Source organism: Anolis carolinensis, chromosome 1 (assembly GCF_035594765.1).
Source record: "Anolis carolinensis isolate JA03-04 chromosome 1, rAnoCar3.1.pri, whole genome shotgun sequence".
NCBI classification, from domain to species: Eukaryota; Metazoa; Chordata; class Lepidosauria; order Squamata; family Dactyloidae; genus Anolis; species Anolis carolinensis.
In genome coordinates, this window is record NC_085841.1 from 210,635,867 (window position 1) to 210,655,840 (window position 19,974).

The 19,974-nt window shown below is 40.9% G+C and overlaps 1 protein-coding gene across 1 annotated transcript in view; it reads left to right on the plus strand.

Moving 5' to 3' along the window:
- slc25a12 (solute carrier family 25 member 12) overlaps positions 1–19,974 on the plus strand; it is a 99,428-nt gene that overhangs the window by 3,759 nt on the left and 75,695 nt on the right. The window contains exons 2-3 of the mRNA XM_062964448.1: positions 1,176–1,229; positions 19,298–19,440. Of these exons, the coding sequence (XP_062820518.1) occupies positions 1,176–1,229; positions 19,298–19,440 (197 nt within the window). The remainder of the gene's footprint in view (positions 1–1,175; positions 1,230–19,297; positions 19,441–19,974) is intronic.

Consider the following 19,974-nt stretch of genomic DNA (forward strand, 5'->3'; position numbering starts at 1 on the left):
ATTATTCCTTTAATCTTGATGCCATACCCTTCAGCATGGTGGCAAGGCCTTCTAACATCTATTGCTACCTGGTGGTTATTCTGACATAATTTTTAATTATTATATTTATTATTGGTACCCCGTTTTTTCTGTATGAGATGCAAGGTCTCTCACAACCTTAAATACAATACAATTTTAACCTATAAAATATAAATATCAAAATAGAATTAAACATATAATTATAATGATAGAGTACAGAAATGCCATTTTATGTATGAAGTAGACACTCAGTTCCACAATTGAGTGCCAGTGATAGCAGACTTGGAAGAGGCCTCAGGGGAAGAACAAAACAAAATGTTTTGATAATAAAGTATTAACCTCTGAAGCCCACATTCTGGTTTTTAATGTTAGCCTCCTTGGACATGGGACACTTCAGGCGGCTTTTTTACTTTCAATGTAAAGGAAAGGAGAAGATCTAGCTGTAGTGGTATCCTTGTCTAGGTCATCTCCAAATTACTTAAAGAGGCCTGAGCTGTTTTTTCTTTCTTTTTTTGGAGCTGGGAAAAGACTCAGAGAAAGTTCTTCAATGTGATCTACATGACATCATTGATGTGTGAAGGATATTGTAGTTACAGGGTGCACACTCCACACAGGGTTGCAACTGCCAGCCTTGAAATGAGAGCCCCTTTTCCTCCTTTGTAGGTGAATGTTGAATTCACCCAGAAGAAAAATATACCTTATGTGAAGTAACATGATATTCTGTTGCACATATTACATTGCACTGACTATCTGATCTTGTTCTGAATTGTGTGTATATAAGATTCATTTGCAGATATCTCCTTGTACCTACTGATACCCACTATTTGTTTTCACTCCTGTGTACACAACTATCAGGAGATTTTTTTTTTTACTTTTGCTGCTTAACTTTATTATACTGTACTTCTCTTCAGGCTCTGTTTTCTTTTCCTTGACAGCTCCCTCTTGAATTTGACAGCTGTCATAAGGATCTCTGTTGCTTTGAAGTCAAACAATGCAAACGTGTCTGAATGTACGGAGCTTACTTTATCATTTAGATAGAAGAAGCTGTTAGATATATTGCTCTTATCAGCAGAGATTGCACTGGAAGTTTTCCCTACTTGGTAGTTGAATAACTTTACAAGTAAAGCATTAACTTTCTCCCTCTCTTGGCTTTATAGGTACAGACAACCAAAAGAGCAGATCCAAATGAGCTACGCAATATATTTTTACAGGTAAGCAGTAGCACTCAGGATTTTACAGAGAGATTGTAATTAATTCATTGTAACTGAAACAATAAATAATTTATGACAATTTAAGAAGCAACACATGTATCATAAATTTCCCGATCCATTACTCCATACTTCAAATGCATGGAATTAGAGATGATGTTTGATGCTGTCTATACTTTTTCGCTTCTTGTCATTTCCTATCTTCTGCCGGCATGCTAAAAAATTGGTGTGTAGTTTTCTTTCTATAAAGGCGCATACAAAAAGAACTTCAGTTGTTTGCAGTGCTCAGCTTGATACCAGAAGTGCCACTTAAGACAGTTTTCAGATTAGGATAGTTTGGAAGCAGCCAAAAAGAACATTTGTATCTTTTCAGTCTAAATGGTATGAAGATGAAGTGTGCAGAACTACACTTACTGTAGCACAGAAATGTTGTCCTTAGCCTTGAGCTGCCTGGGTGAAATAAATTTCATTTTTCAATTGTGCTGACTTCCAGTTTGTTTCTTAGCTCAATTTGTGGTATTTCTTCTGCCTATAAAAATGGGGTTGGTAAAAGATAGATGAAATATTTTAATATTTCTAATTACCAAGGGATTTGAGGTTTGTAAGGACACACACAGGACAGTGCCTTCTCTGTGTTATAATAAAATAATAATAAAACTTTATTTCTATCCTATCCACTCTCCCCAAAGGGACTTAGGGCGGTTAGCATAGTTATGAGATTTTTCACCCCAAAGAAAATCAGATTGGCCCTATTTTTGCTGAGACAGTTGTTGTATATAAGCAATTGTACCAGGGCAGACATTTCATTTGCAGTTCATTTTCTTAGCAGGTATGTCAGCAACCCATTCAGTGCTGCGTGGAATGGTCTTAAAAGAGTTGTGCGGTATTTGAAGCCTTTGCTTCTAACCTCCGCAGGGGTGGTGGATCCACTAAGATGGTCCACCCCAGGAGGCTGATGGATCTGGATGGACTCCTGAGGTCTCTTGGGGATCTTCCTGTTCTGGAGACTGGCGATCCTGTCGATGTCCTGGCTGATCGCTATAACAGTGAGCTGGCAAGGGCACTTGACACGATCGCTCCCCTCTCGCTGCGTAGAGTCGCGACGACTCCTTGGTTCACTGAGGAGCTGGTTGTGATGAAGCGTGCGAGGAGGGGACTAGAGTGCATCTGGAGGAAATCTCGTGATGTGTCTGACCAAGCACGGGCTAAAGCCGCTATTAAGGCTTACTCCGTGGCTTTGCGAGCAGCCAGGAAAGCTTTCACGACTGCCCTCATAGCGTCTGCGGCCAACAGGCCATTGGAGTTGTTCCGAGTTGTTGGGGAGCTCCTGCGGCCTCCCGAGACCCAGGGGCTTCCTGATGACTTGGCAACTCGGTGCAGCGATTTCGCGCACCATTTTGCAGGCAAAGTTGCTCAGATACGCCGTGAGTTGGACTCCAGCTTAACTGTAGTTCCAGCGGAGGTAACTGAGGTACCTGTCTGTCAGATTTTGTGGGATTCTTTCCGGCTTGTTCTTCCTGATGACGTGGAGGGGATTCTTGGGTCTGTGAGGGCGACCACCTGCGCTCTGGATCCTTGTCCTTCTTGGCTGGTTAAGCTGGCCAAAGATGGGTTGTTGGATTGGTTTGTGGCTATAATAAATGCCTCCTTGGGCCAGGGGACAGTTCCATCCTGCTTTAAGCAGGCGGAGGTAAAACCGCTATTAAAAAAGACCTCCCTGGACCCAACTGTATGTAACAACTACAGACCAATTTCCAACCTCCCGTTTTTGGGCAAGGTTCTGGAGTGGGTGGTTGCCGCGCAGCTCCAGGAATTCCTCGATGACACTGATTTTCTGGACCGCTCGCAGTCTGGCTTCAGGCCTGGGCACAGTACCGAGACGGCTTTGGTCGCCTTGGTGGATGACCTCTGCAGGGAACTGGACAGGGGGAGTGTGACCCTGCTGGTTCTCCTGGATATCTCAGCGGCTTTCGATACCATCGACCATGGTATCCTTCTGGGGAGGCTCTCTGGGATGGGGCTCGGTGGCACGGTTCTGCTGTGGCTCCAGTCCTTCCTGGAGGGTCGTTCCCAGATGGTGAAGCTGAGGGATACCTGCTCGGATCCCTGGCCATTGACCTGTGGGGTCCCGCAAGGGTCTATCTTATCCCCCATGCTATTCAACATCTACATGAAACTGCTGGGAGAGGTCATCCGGAGTTTTGGAGGGCCTTGCCATCTCTACGCAGATGACACGCAAATCCACTACTCGTTTCTATCTAATACCAAGGAAGCCCCTCGGATGCTGAACCAGTGCCTGGCCGCTGTGGCGGACTGGATGAGGAGGAACAAGCTGAGGATCAATCCTGACAAGACAGAGGCCCTCCTGGTCAGTCGCTCGTTGGATCGGGGTATCGGGTGGCAACCTGTGCTGAACGGGGTTGCACTCCCCCTAAAATCACAGGTCCGCAGTTTGGGGGTCCTCCTGGACTCAGCGTTGACGCCTGAGGCGCAGGTGTCGGCGGTGGCCGGGAGGGCTTTCGCATAACTAAAACTTGTGCGCCAACTGCGACCATACCTCGTGAAGTCTGACTTGACCACGGTGGTCCATGCCTTAGTTACCTCTAGACTGGACTACTGTAATGTGCTCTACGTGGGACTTCCCTTGAAGACGGCCCAGAAATTACAATTGGTCCAGCGTTCGGCTGCCAGATTAATAACTGGGGCGAGTTACAGGGAAAGATCCACTCCGTTATTCAAGGAGCTCCACTGGCTGCCGTTTACTTTCCGGTCCCAATTCAAGGTGCAGACCATCACCTATAAAGCCCTAAACGCTTTGGGACCCACCTACCTTTGTGACCGTATCTCCTATCATAAACCTGCCTGATCCCTTCGATCGTCAGGGGAGGCTCTCCTGTCGCCACTGCCGATATCTCAGGCCCGCCTTGTGGGAACAAGGGAGAGGGCCTTCTCTGCTGTGGCCCCCGATTGTGGAACTCACTGCCCGCTGAGATTAGGCAAGCCCCCACTTTAGCAGCCTTTAAGAAAGACCTGAAAACATGGCTCTTCCGTTGTGCTTTTGGAGAATAATTACTACATACATCCCCTCTGCTGCTCTCCTCCAATTTCTGTCCGCCAGATTGCACCACTACTTTATGACCCTGTTCTCTGTGGTTTTTATTCTTATTCCTTTTCTCACCCCAAGTTTTAACTTAGTGTTCATGCGGCCCGCCCTGTTTTAGTGTTCTTCTGATTCTGCGTAATATAGTGTATATTATCATTTATTGTATTGTTCAATGTGTTATGATTTGTTGTTCTATTTATATTCTGTTATATTGTATTGTTCTGGGCATGGCCCCATGTAAGCCGCCCCGAGTCCCTGTTGGGGAGATTGTGGCGGGGTATAAATAAAGATTATTATTATTATTATTATTATTATTATTATTATTATTATTATTATTATTTTGCTGGGTCAGAAACTTTCCATTTGTGGAATGGCCATACAGCATATACACAGTCATAATGTAATGGGTAGCAGCGTCATTTGTAACTCATTTTCAACATAATTCCTCATATCCAAATCTGGAACACCTTGTGCTGAAATCCTGTGGGTATAACAGCAGTTTTCATGGGTCAATTCCCTTGTGCTCTTTGGTTTATGCAATGCTGCCATGCCTAAAGGGTGTGCATTCCAAGCTAAATTTGGCTACCCTTGGAAATGGAGACAAGTCAAAGTGAAGATCATTAAGTGAAGTGAAGTTCATGTGCTCACGTTTTCATGAAGAACATGATATTTATGCCCTTTCCCTTTGTTTGCTTTATGTATCATGCCACATATGACACCTCAAGCCTGATATACATCAAGTTAAATTTCAGATGCTAATCTTGATGTCAAGTGGAATGTGTGTGGTTTGGGGTGAGACTTCCTTTGGCAAGATCAGAAACATTGAAAAGGAAATGAGTAACTTTAATATGTTTACTAGTGATTAGGGCCCCACATCTACACTGTCCATTTAATGTATCTTCACACTGATATTGTACAAAGTGGTTTCCCTGTGCAGATGATTACAGAGGAAATCCTGGAATTAGCTTGGGGTCTGGATGGTGATTACAGAAATCGCAGAGCTCTGATGCTCATTAAGGGCTTATTTTTCCTCATGCTTTTATGGAGGTTTGTTGTCTGGCCGGAATAGCTGAAAGCTAGCTTTGAAACGCATTACATGGTTAGTGTAGATGGGACCTATATCAGTGTTACATAGGTTAACGTCAGTGGCAGGGCAAAGATTCTTTTGTTGAAGCTTACCGTATATGTAGATATAGCTTTAATTCTTTTGTTAACACTGTTCATTGGCTGCTACAAAGACCTCTGGATGGGTTAGACTAAAAACAATAAGATGAAATTATAAGCAAAACAAAGTTCTTCTTGATTAGACTTAAAATACAATTTAAAAAGTGTAATCTCTATATTACTAATTCAGATATCCACAGAATATCCATTCACAGAATTAACTTTTACCTCTTTACCTTCTGCTGCCATCACATCCTCTGTGCATACCTACCACTTCTTTGCCTAAAAGTAGAAAATAGCCAGGGTCATCAGCCAATGGGTTTGAGGAGGTTCAGACTTCATTCATGTACTTGGTTGTCACCCACCATAACAGCTTAAGGCAACCATCAAAACATCTCTCGAACCGAGGACTCAATGTGCCTTCTTCCACATTGGGTTGGAAAAATTTCCCAACCAAACATACGTTTGGTAGGCCTGGTCTAAGGCCATTTGCTTCCACAGAGAAAGGACAATTTGACCTCCTCCATTCCAAGTACATGAGGTAGTAGTATTGAAAGTTGAATCTTACCTCAACACTGGCAGTTTGGCAGTGTCCCCCATCAGCCAAAGGGCAGGAGGCTAATTTGGGTTGGAGACCAGCCTGCATGACATAAACAAACATGTTTTGTAAGAGAGAGGAATGGTCAGATAGTCCAGAGAGAAGAGCTGGTTAGTGCTACTATTTACAAGAGGGAAGTGAAGCATGTTACTAGAACTTTATTAGGTTAAACCTGTTCCATTTTAGCCTGTGGATATTTTGAAGACCTTTCTGAGTGGGGTCTCTTAAAGTCAAGTCTACATATATTTCTGATTATTTACTGACAAATAGTATTGGTGACCATGCCTGCTTGACATGATCACAGCAGTCTTTCAAGTTTGAAATAAAACCGCTAACAAGTTGTGCACTATAATACTTTTTTCAGTCTGCAAGCCTGATCAAGTTAACTGATTTCAAAAAGGGAAAAAAGAACGACCCAAACAATTACTGTCCGGTCAGCTTCACGTCGATACCAGGCAAGATTTTGGAAAAGATCATTAAGGAAGTGGTCTTCGAACACTTAGAATCAAATGCAGTCATTGCTAATAGTCAACACGGATTTACTAAAAACATTTCATGCCAGACTAATCTGATCTCTTTTTTCGATAGAGTTACAAGTTGGGTCGATACAGGGAACTCCATGGATGTAGCGTACCTTGATTTCAGTAAGGCCTTCAACAAGGTCCCATACGACCTTCTGGCAAACAAACTAGTAAAATGTGGGCTAGACAAAACTACAGTTAGGTGGATCTGTAATTGGCTAAGCGAACAAACCCAAAGGGTGCTTACCAATGCGTCATCTTCATCTTGGAAAGAAGTCACGAGTGGAGTGCCGCAGGGTTCCGTCCTGGGCCCAGTTCTGTTCAACATCTATTAACGACTTAGATGAAGGGTTAGAAGGCACGATCATCAAGTTTACAGACGACACCAAACTGGGAGGGATAGCTAACACTCCAGAAGACAGGAGCAGAATTCAAAACGATCTTGAAAGACTAGAGAGATGGGCCGAAACTAACAAAATGAAGTTCAACAGGGACAAATGCAAGATACTTCACTTCGGCAGAAAAAATGGAATGCAAAGATACAGAATGGGGAATGCCTGGCTCAAAAGCAGTACATGTGAAAAAGATCTCGGAGTCCTCATGGACAACAAGTTAAACATGAGCCAACAATGTGATGCGGATGCTAAAAAAGCCAACGGGATTTTGGCCTGCATCAATAGGAGTCTAGTGTCTAGATCCAGGGAAGTCATGCTCCCCCTCTATTCTGCCTTGGTCAGACCACACCTGGAATACTGTGTCGAATTCTGGGCACCGCAGTTGAAGGAAGATGTTGACATGCTGGAAAGTGTCCAGAGGAGGGCGACTAAAATGATCAAGGAGAACAAGTCCTATGAGGAGCAGCTTAAAGAACTGAGTGTTAGGTCCCAGCCAGCCAGGGCACCAAGGCCTGCAATGTTTTGGGACCTGCACTTTGACATAGATAATGATGAGGAATTTACTGACATTGCACCCTCCACAGAGGGGCCTTTACAGCTGCAGGTGCCTGAAGATGTTGACGCTGGAGATTTGTTAATTGGAGATGATTCTTCTAGTCCTCCCTCGCAGATAGAGCCAGATGTGGAAGAAACGCCTGGGAACGGGGTTTTTAATCGTAGAGATTTTGTGACTAGACAAAGAAGTGCAAAAAAGGAAATCCGCTGCAGCCAGAGACTGGCAAACAGATGGGACAATGGGTAGCGTTCCCTTGGGAAAGTTTTGGGAGTTTGTACTCCCCAAATTCTGAACAGCCCAGAATCTGTTAAAAGTGTTTTGTTTGGTAGATTTCCTTGCGGTTTCTAGGAAGGTTTCTCCCTTCCTAGTTCCTGTTTCAAGCCAAGTTTTCCAGTTCCAGTCGGGCCGTGCCGTGCCGTGACTCTCGAGTAGACCCTGACTTTACTTCGGATGTTATTCCTTGTTCCTGATTCAAGTTTGCCTCAGCTTTAACAACTTTGTTACCTTGATTGCTACGAAGCATTTCCAGTGGATAGAACTCTGTTTTCTGCCAGCCTTCTTTCCCTGTTTAACTTCATGGACTTTGATTTCTTGGGAGAGCTATCGAGTTCTCATTGTGGGTTATAATATCGGACCTTTTCCTTTACACAATTGAAATCGTCATTGATTTCTGAAAAGAACTATTCCTTACTCAGACTCTATACCTAATTTATTTTGGATTTATAATTGTTTTAATAAAGATATAGTGTGTTATATTGGCTCTTGTCTGGTTTTCGAGTGCTCACACTGCCTTGGGGTGCAACACTGAGCATGTTTAGCCTGCAGAAGAGAAGGCTGAGAGGAGACATGATATGAGTAGATTTGGATCTAAGTGTGTGTGCATATGCCTTCACAACAGCTGTCATCATATGATGACCCCCATGAACTGCATAGCATTTCTTAAGCAAGGAATATTCAGAGATAGTTTTGCTACTTCTTTCCTCTGAAATATAGTCTACAGCACCAATGTTCATAGGTGGGCTTCCATCTAAGTACTAAGAAGGGCTGATCCTGCTTAGTGTCATTCCAATCTTAAACTGGATCTGATACCTTTAGGGTACTTCTGTTGTGTGTTTTCAAGTTGTTTCTGATTTATGACTACCCTAAGGCATCCCTTTCATGGTGTTTTCTTGGCAAGGTTTGTTCAGAGCATGTTTGCCTTTGTTTTCCTCTGAGCTTGAAAGAATGTGACTGCCTATGATCACCTAATAGGTTTATATGACTGATCAAGGATTCGAACCCTGGCCTCCAGAGTCCTAGTCCAGCCCTTCAACTCTACACCATGCTGGTTTCTCCCTACGTGCCCCTTTTAACCAAGCAGAGTAGCTGTGGCTGGAAACCTTTCTGTGACTACCCATGGAAGTAACACATTTTCTGCAGTTAGTCCTGTCTTCCTTTGGTGAAGAGGGAAGTTCCTATAACCAGTGGCCCATTGGCTTCCTGTCCTAGGAGATCATGATTGTTCGATAAACCTATTTGTTATGAAATATTTTATTTTTAGGCCTTGTGCTGCTAAGGTGATTAAAAGCTGGCTGACGCAAATCAGTACAAAGCATGCCATGCACGAATGCCTCCATTATTTTTCTCAAGCTCTGGTAATTTGTCTTGTTGCCAATACCATTCTACATATCAAGGGTGCATTTCATTAATTAACAGTGCCAATTTTGTCTGGAGAAAAGAGAAAACTGCTTCCTTTCTGAGCTTTAGTGCTCTCAGGCTAAAAAAGAGAGAGAGCAAGCTGTTGAACTTATGAAGTTCAACGGCATTTACATCTTGGCACAAATGGGCTTCAGATTACAGTAGTGAAAATGGTGATGGAACACCAGCCAAGTTTTGTTCCGAAATCTTAATATAACCCCTTGGGACTTGGTAGTTCTTCAAAAGCCTCCAGCCTCCAAACATGACATTGTTATCAGAGTCATAGCCAGAAAAAAAATTTGGGGGGAGGGGGGGTGCTTAATTTTTTTTTTAGCGAATCATGAAGTGGGGTTCTAAATAATTTAGAAATCAGGCTCCATTGATAAACTTCAGTGGGCACTCAAGCCAAATAAATTTCAGTGGACACTCATGGGGATTTGGTTAATCAGTTAAAATTAATAAGTAAATCAGGTTTTTTTCAAACCTGAAAATCTTCGGAGAGGGGAATTGAACCCCTAACCTCCCCCAGGCTAAATCTCTGATTTTTATCACTATAAATAAAAAAGCAAAAAAAATAATAGATTGTCTAATCAACAGAATTCTCTTGCAGTTGGACATTTTTCATACTTATCTCTTTTGCTATTTTTATTGAGTGAATTCAGTAATTTGCCTGCACAAACAAAAGTAGAGGTCAGTGAGAAATCAGATGCATGACTGGACAAGATGTCTACAAGAAATGAAGGCAGCTGGTGAACTTTCTGGAAACAGATAGAAAGTTGACTGACTGCTAAAACTTCAGTTCTGTGTTTTTTTTCACCCTACTTCGAAAACAAAACAACAGTTGAGACACCTATGTGAAAGGCCAGGCTGTCAGGAGAGAAAGCAGACTTCCTCTCTTCGCCCATTTCCAGGGTGGAGTTTTTAACATAATGTTTCTCCCTCTTTTCTTGTCCCCATCTAAATTTATTTCCATGAATACAGGATTGTTTCCCAGAAGTTGAAACCACCTAGTGAGAGAGAAGTATTGTAAATTGAAAGAACAAGATTTTTTTCTCATCTTCATTTATCATCATTATCCCTAACTGCAATATTAATGCAGGGTTGTCTGGCCTTTACCCTGTTTGAAACGAGAGCTCTGTGACCCAGTTCAAAAGTTATTCTTATTTATTTGATTTCATTTATTTTTACGATTTATCTCCCATCCTTCTGTTCTGCTATTTCATGATGTAAAATAAGAAAGCAAACTCTGAGGATCTGCACTTGGGTGGGGTGGAACAGAAAGATGGACCAGAAGTGGGTGAAAGTCCACTTTTTGTTTTCTAAAAATACTTTTCCAACTTTAAAAAAGCTGTGTGCGGGGGGTGGGCTGCACCTTCTTTTAAAGGATCTCTGGAGTAAAAAGTTCTGCTTTTCCTTCCTGAGGTCCCCTCCAAATCTGGAAAGGATGGGAGAAGTCCTGGGGCTGTGAAAGGGTCCTTAAGGGACAACACTGTTTTCTTCCCTGATATAAAATAAAGCACGTGTATTAAACTTAAGACCCGTGGGTCAAATCCAGCCCACCATGTCATTGTATGTGACCCTTGAAATGCTCCTGTGTTCCCCCTCCTCCTCATCATGATGACTGGAGCTGATGGGAGTTGTGATACAGTAACATCTGGAAGGCTACAGTTAGTTCTGTTTCGTCAGAATATTGGGGATTGAATTTATAAGGCTTGTGGATATGATATCTGGCTTTAAAATGTCCTTTAATCTTTCCTCAACCTCAGAGCCACAAGTGCTATTGGGCTACAATTCCCATTATCTCCAGTCTGTATGGTAGATAATCAAAAGTGATGGGAGCTGGGGGGCCAAACTGGGTAAAAACTAAAGAGCACCAGCCACTTTGTTAAAAACCTCTCTATATACACAGATTCTCTGTCCATGGATTCAGTGGCCCTTTGAAGGCAACCATAAGGATTATGTGGCCCTCGAATTTGACACCTCTGAAATAAAGGAACAAAAGCATCCTTATTTAACTAGGATTTCTTATAGCTTCTAAAATGAATCACAATGCATATGTATGTTCTACCAGCAATACAGAAATATACATGCTAGGATTTTGCTGGACTATCGGGTTAATTTAATGGTGTAGCAGAAGTGATACTGACCCAGTTCATGATCCAAGGAATGCAGGATATAATTCCAGACAGAGCTCCTGCTCTCTATAAAAAACATACAGCTGTAGTGTCTCCCCTTACCCCATGTAGTTTCTCGGGTAAGAAAAAAGATAGAAGCAGCGGTGGAAAAACACAGGATTAGTATAACTGTGGACAATTCTAGCCTTCCTTCAGTGAGTGGGGAAACAAACTTGCACAATAAAAGCATTGCAAAGAGACAAATGTAGAAGGTTTCAGCCACCAAATTCTTTGGTCATAATTTGGTGTCTTTCAAAGTGTTTAGCAAGAGTGGGTACCTGCAAATGGGAGGAAAGTTTGGAGGCCTCAGGTTTTATTCCTGTGCAAACTGATTTTTTTAAAGATCCATATGATGTTTTCCTCAATCCAAACCAATTCCTAGAAGTTCCTCGTATTTTGAGAATTTTAATTCTCACTGCCCAGTTCAGTTTAAATTAGCATTGTACTTTCCAAAATGAAATATGTATATCTGTACTATGTGTTTCTACAGTCTCTGAAGTAGTAGAGATAGCCACCATTTAAGTAAACACAGTTATTATTTCCAGGGCAGAGATTCAACAAAAATCAAGCAAAACAATACAAAACAAAATTATCCTAATATCGAGTAGGGTAATATTGTGAAGACAATTTCACTCTTTGACTATAACTATAACTTTGACTATAAATCTATAAAGACTCAGTAAAATTCATTCTGAAATGTATTGTCACTGTGGATTTGACATGAAAGGAATGGAATAAGAAGGTGGCAAAGGAATAAGAAGGTAGGGCAGAAGAAAGGAGAAAAAGCCTTTGATATTTCAAGGAAAAAAAATCAATTCATCTCTATACTTCCAAAGATTTTTTGAATCATCTAGAGCACTCAGTTTCCTGGTGACTGTGTTTATGATAGCATTTGATGGCTTGTGGTTGATATGTAAGTGGTATTTATGTACATAAGTGTGAGTGAAATGCATACGTAATTTCTTAGCAACCAGAAGCATTCAGGACTTTTAGAACATGAATAATAAATCCAAACTCTTTGGAAATCTGGGTCTTGGCAGCAGAATAAATAGTGTAAAATATATACTTATTTTCCCAGCCAACATGTCTTTTTCCAGATGCGTAGTTTGGATTATTTGATGCATTAGATTGTTTTTGAATATACTTAGTATATTACATTTTTTAATGCATCTGAATGTTTGGATTATTTATGTTCTAGCAAGTAATCCTCAGTTCGTTTGGGTATAATTATCTTTAAATCTTTAGAGTCTGCTTTGACAGTGCCTCTGAGAAATGTGAAAAATATGTTTGGTCTGAAATGTTCAGATGGCACTTTTATGTGCATTTTCTAATTCATGTATATATATCTTAGCAAATTATTTGAATATTGTTGTGTGTGCTTTACACTCTCTGGGGAGGGCCCATCACTGAGTGTAGATACATTAGTGTAGGAGTTTAGCATTAGGTAAGGATGAAATACTGTACTAGCTAACCAACTAAAAAATTACATGTAGAAGTAGTGAACACATTTCCTGGAAGGCACTTTTCCACATGAACCAGGTGGCCAGAGGTCAGTAGTAGTCTTATATATTTTCACCTTTTGATGAAAGACTGGTAAAATGGGATACAGCACATGCTTTCATTTATATGTCCTTGGGTAGTTCAAGCACTGTTGGAACTGCGAAAGACCTTTCTCTGAATTCCTAGAAAGCTACTGCCAGTCTCTCTAGGCATTACTGAGACAGATAGGGACGATGGTATGACTCTGCATCATGTAACATTGCCTCTTCAAATGTTCAAACTTGGGTCTTCACACACTTAATTTTCTATGCAGGATTTGTAGGCATTAGATTTGAGTAAGTACATCTGAAATAATTTATTTCATTCAGGTTTTTACAAGAATAAATTTGAGCAAGAACTGAACATTTGCCAAAAGGTATGCTGGAAATATGTAATTTCATATGCAGTGTTTGTAAATGTAACATGTGTGCAATGTAGGCAGCAATGAGGAGGAAGCGTGCACAGACGATCTTCCCAGTTTTCTTTGCAGTCCCAGTCGCAGTCCCTGGGGGGGTTGGTGGGCTTCTGCTACTGAGTGTAGCATAACACAAAGAGGTGGAAGCTGCTTCATGGAAGAACACAGAACATGATTTACTGCTTGCGAGTGGAGCAGAGCTTGTGCAATGATGATCTAGTCTGAGGCATTTATCTGCCCCCTTTGCAAGCTTCCTGGGTCTCTCCAGCCTTGTACTGCAGGGTTCTCTGATTCTCCACCAAAGCATTTTCTGGATGAAAGTACTGGATTGGGCAGAGAGGGTTGGCGGAATGCTTTTCTTGTGTAACCTTCTTTCCATTTCTCTTCTTTGGATCCAAGAAATAAGAAAAGTAGTGTTGATTATTTCACACTCAATTTTTTTTTCCTGTAGTGATGCAACTCAATAATATTCATGAACAACACTATGTAACAACATTTGAAACATTTTCTGTTCCTGGTTTGAAAGTGTTATTTACTGTTTAATTGTGTGGTTTTTACTTTGGAAGTACAGTAGTTGTTATACTGCAGAAACTTCATTAGTTTCTTAGGTAAGATCCGGGTCTTACCAGATGTGGGCCCTGTGTGGATTGGGCCTGGGGACTGCGTCACACAATCCCCCTGCACAATCTACATAGCCATCTTGATTTCCCGGGCTCCATGAGCCTGGAAAACCAAGAGAGCACCACCACCGCTCCCAAAACAAGCCTGAAAACCTTTTTTAAAACTTACTGGGCCACCATTATTGTGGTCCTTCAGATCTCCTGGCATGTAGAAAAGATGGTCCAGGAGATGGGGGGAGCTGAGGAGCAATATCACTTCTGCCCCCATCCCCCAGTCTCCTTTCTATGTGCGTCAGGAGGACGGAAAGACCACAGTAATTGTGATCCAGGAAGTTTTAAAAAGTTTTCAGGCTTGTTTTGGCAGGCTTTGGGGTGGCTGGAGAACACCTCACCCAGGAAAAGCCAGGGTTTGTGTGTGTGTGTGTGGGGGGGTGTGTGTGTGTGTGAATTTAAACGCACACCAAAGTCGGTTTTTAAAACCTGCTTCAGCACAGGTTTAACACCTGCCTGGAAGCACCCTCAGAAAACTGGTCATCCAAAAATCAATGCAAAACACTTCAGATCTCCCTGATATACTCTGCAAATCTGGATTAATAAAATGACACTGAGGGTATGAAAGTGTGCCTTTTCAGTAATATGTAGTCTTACAGACATGTGGAAGTTACATTTGCAAAATACTGCTGACTGCCGATCATTGCATGAACTTTCTTTGTTAGGTGTAGGAAGGCTCCAATTTCAATCATTGGCATTTTCAGTTAATAAGTTAGGTAAAACTTGGAGACTTCTAAAGTGTTGGTGGACTGTTCATAGTCAAAGGTGGATGATGATGATGATGATGATATAAAACTTTATTTCTAACCTGCCCTCTCTCTCCAAAGGGACTCAGGCTGGCTTCCAGAATGGATTTATCATGTACTCTCCATGATAGAACAAGAGCCCAAAGATACTAAAGGGTTTATTGTGACAGAAGTGGTTCTTATTTTTTAAATTCATAAAAATTAAAATAGTTTTAAAGGTTTGCCATTTTGAGAAGCTGTACTGAGTTAGGTAGATACAACTGTCACTGTTTTCCCCCTGCCCGCCACTGCCCTTTCCTCCACACCCAATAAAGTACCTGCCCCCCTCAACCTGGCACCAACCCTCAGAGCAGACGTTAGTCAGAACAACTGTCTGACTCATTATAAATGATTGCATATGTTCAAACAAATTTTAAAAGCATAGTCATCCTTATGATGCTGTAGTTGTGCTTTATTGCTGGTGCCTGGTGGCCTTGAATGGAAGTGGATACCCCCCATTTGCATCAAAAATGTCTATTTAATTTCACTGAGTGCTGGATGAGCCCTTTTTAGGAGCAGTTTTGCAAAACAGCATTTCTACAGACTGTAGGAAATACTCTTTTGAAGATTAACGGAAATTGGAATCTTCCTAGAATAACCTTGATTAATACCACTCTCCTCCCAGTTATATGTATACAGGCAGTCCCTGAGTTACAAACTTCTGACTTACAAATGACTCATAATTAAAAATGGGGTGAGACAACAGGAAGTGAGATAAATCTACCCCAAGAAGGGAAATCCTGAAAAAGTTATCATGGGGAAAAGTGGTATCCACTGAAGCTTTCTCTCCCATCCTTGTTTCCACAACAAGCAACATCTTTCAAATCCAATTATCACAGGGACAGAAGGTGAGGTGAAATCTTCTGAACATGGGCACACACTGCAAAATAAACACCACAGAAGTGTTAACCCTTTCCTATCCTATCCAAAACAAGCATATGTGTGTGTGTGTGTGTGTGTGTGTATGTATGTATGTATGTATGTATGTATGTATATATATATATATATATATATATATATATATATATATATATATATATATGGAGTTACACTTTAAAATATACATGTTCTGACTTACAAACAAATTAAACTTAAGAACAAACCTTAAAAAACTTATCTTGTTAATAACTTAGGAACTGCCTGTACTATGTCTGAATGTGTATAATTGCCCAAAGTAGAGAATGAATTGGATACAGGCTAAGTTAGTTGTTTGTTATTCCAGTTAAAACCAGTGGGAACATCTTACAGTACTCATACTGATTTCAGTGGGACAGGTGTAGATTCCACCCCCATATATGTTAAGAGCACTGACTGTTGGTAGAGCAGTCTACACATTTTTTAGTTATGTGTACTTTTCATAAAAGGGAAAAAGTAAGATTTATTATTTTTAGTTTTAAATAGAGGCTACTAACTCTAAACAAGTTGAATGTGTGATAAAGTCACACATTAAAATTTACTTATAAACTTGGCCATCACTAGACTTCTGCTATATTACACATATGATTTTCCTTACTGGTGAAGTGGATAACTAGGACCACAGATAAGAGGATCCATGCCCGGCGAGCATATGCTAAACTGAATGAGCCAAGACAGAAAAACAACTCACCAGGTTGAAGACAAGCTACAGAGGTTTAATTCAATTCAGTCGAAAGGATGCTTCAGAATATACAAGCATAAACATACAGAGAAAGCATGTCAGCTTATATAGTTTGACAGCTATTCAAAACTCCCTCTCCCTCCCCTGACTAGTCGAAAGAGGGGTTCGGTCTGGATCCACGCTCTGATTGGCCAGAAGTTCCAATGATGTGACTGCTTCCAAGTGGGGATTTCCTTTTGCTGGGAAATGATAGCTAGGGGTTGGCTGGCTGAGGAGCCAATCAGCTGGTGGGATGCCCCAAGGTTGGAGGTGTCATCCGTGAAGACAATGTTAAAGAAATGATAATGAGCTGCTGATTAGCTCAACTTCCCAGTTCTATGTTTGACAAAGATAGGAGCTTCCGAAGACAAAGCTGTAAGGCAATCAAGGGTTGGGCTGTAAATAAAGAGGTTTAACAAATGTAAATACTCTGAACTTCTGTTTCTGACATCAGTAATCTCTCAGCCTCAAGTGCACTATTTAACTAGACAAACAACTAGATAGACTTATCTGGGCTGACATGGGAAACTACCTATCTCTTCATACATATGAATAATGGATTTTGATGATCACTTAGCTTGGGAAACAGCCAGAGGAATTCACCCAACCTTCTTGTTCTCAGGGAATTGCTTCAGCAGGGTTATAATAAATAATAATAAAACTTTATTTATACCCTGCCACCACCTCCCCGCGGGGACTTGGGGCAGCTTATATGGGGCAGAGGCCCAAACAACATAGGACAAAATATAGGCAACATAATACAAATCACACTATAAAAAGATAAAACAGTAATACAATATATCAATTAAAACAAAAATACAGAATAAAATATTGCATTTAAAACACATAAATGGTAAAATTGTAATAAATACAGGATAGATTATTAAAAACCCACTGGGGCTGATTAATTAATTACTGTATCTCCAAAGGCCTGCTGAAACATCCAAGTCTTCAGTTATTTCCTGAAGGAAGGTAGAGAGGGAGCCAACCTAATCTCCCTGGGGAGGGAGTTCCAGAGTCGGGGAGCCACGGCCGAGAAGGCCCTCTCTCTCGTCCCCACTAACTGCAGTTGTGAGGAGGGTGGAAGTGAGAGAAGGGCCTCCCCGGAAGATCTCAGCAATCGGGTGGATTCATAGGGGACTACACGGTCACGAAGATAGGCAGGTCCCGAACCGTTATGGAAAAGTGACTGTCTCTGGGTTAAATCTTGTTACATTTTATAAATAAATTCATTCATTCATATGTGTGTGTATATATATATATATATATATATATATATATATATATGTATATATATATATGCCCAGCCACACATTGCTGTGGCATAGGTTTTAATGCTTGTGTATATTTATAATTATTTTATGTCCCGGCATGGAGTACTTGCAGTGTATATGTTGTGCTCTGCCCTGAGTCCCTTTCGGGGTGAGAAGGACAGAATATAAATGTTTTAAATAAATAAATAAATAAATAAATATTCAAGCTGGCCAACGAAGGATTCCCCTTGGTAGGAAGCAGCCCGGCTTTGGAGCTGCAAGGCTATTCAATGCTATTCAAGTGGGCCAAAAAAGGATCCACCTAGGTAGGAAGTAGCCAGGCTTTGAAGCTGTAAGACTATTCAGTGCTATTCAAGCTGGCCAGTTGCAACATTCACCCTTGCCTCAAGCAGAAAAGAGTTCTGTCACACTAGAAGCGGCTTGCAGTTTCTCAAGTCGTATGCGCTGTAATGTCTTCTTGCTTTTGAAGCTTTTAAGCCCTTGCTGGTTTTTTGTTGTTGTTGTTGTTTTAGTGATGACCACACATTGTATTGTTAGGTTGGGTGTCTTGTGGCCAAATTTGGTATCATTTTGCTCAGTGTTTTTTTGTGCATCTTAAAAACAAACATTACACACACATATGGAATAGATACAGTACACAGAAAGATACAAGTTACACAGAAAAGTAAAAGGAAATAGATACAATTTATTAAAAAGTTAGAAATGGTAAAATCTTTGGGGGATGAAGCTACCCCCAGTCTGCTCCTGATTTCTGATGCTTCAAATTTGCAGAAGTTTGAAAAAGATTTTTAAAATAATACATTTATTACAGAGCTCTTGATAAACTAGAGATATTTTTGGGAGGTGTAACTGTGGCTCAACAACACTGGGATTATTTCTTAGGTCACAGTCACATTTCCCTTGCTATGACCACCAAACTCAATGATCCAGTGCTTCACAAGCACAAGTAATAGCTAAGCAGATTTCTAAACATTATTTTTGTGCTTTTAATATATGCAAAACTTCATTGCATACTAAAACGCTGATGTGTAGAGGTGATAATGCAGGCTTCATATTTAAATCAACAGTTAATAATGCATTTAAGAAAAACAAAATAACCCTAAACCTCTGTGGGTCTTTTATTTGAATGCCAAGTGTCAGTTGTCTATATATGATGCTCATGGAGTTGTGTATTTGATAGATATACACACATATTTATCCTCTTTTATTATAGATGAAAAATGACAGTCATCAATGCAAGAGTGTTCTGATTTTCATCTTCTGTTGTAGTCAGCACATGCTCCCTAGTAAAGGCTCTTTGAGCAGTAAAGAGGGCTGCAGAGAAAAGGGAGAGAAGGGCAGGATTGTTGTGTGGACTTCGATATCACTCTCTCTATATTATTTATGTCAAAAAATTCAAACCATGCAGAAGCACTTCATGCATGCACATTGGGATTCCACATACATTCTGTTCCTTTCTACTGTATACATTACATTGGACTGTTGGCTTCTGTAAAACATGCTAGACATTTTACACTAATATATGGTTTTCTTTCTCTCTCCCCCCCCCCCCCCCCCCCGCAGTATGCCTCTGTTGAACAAGAAGGAGAACATTACATGACACCAGGAGACTTTGTGCAGAGATACCTAGGCCTGTATACAGACCCACAGCATAATCCAAATACAGTGCAGCTGTTGGCAGGAGTGGCAGATCAGACAAAGGATGGGTGAGAACTCTAAATGTTTGTGGTAATCTTTGTTTGAAAATTTATCTTTTTTGAACTGTAGACCAGAGTGAGAAGTAGACCTTTGCATGCCCTCTGTATTCATGCATCCCAGCGACATGTACCTACAGATTTAGATTGTTTGTTTAGATTTAAGTGAATTTCTTAAATAAGTATGCTGGTTTTTTAATGATTGTGAAGCTGAGAGGAAAAAAAATATACAGCAGTCTAGTCCAGAGTGCTGTGCAATAGTTTTAGCATCAAGATAAGGAATCTGACAGTTGAAGAGCAAATAAAGAATAAGTAACATATATTTTAGAGGTAATAAGTTCACCCAATCATTGACAGTGGCTGTAGAGATGTTTTGTTCACCATGTATTACATATTCTTGGTAGAAACTCTCCAAATGGGGAAATAGGATCAAGTCACATGACCTTTATAAGGTGAGGTCTCTCCAAGATGGGCACATCAAAACAGTGAGGAGCCCTTAGAAATGTGATTAGGGGAAGACAGACACTAATCACTATATGTGGCCAG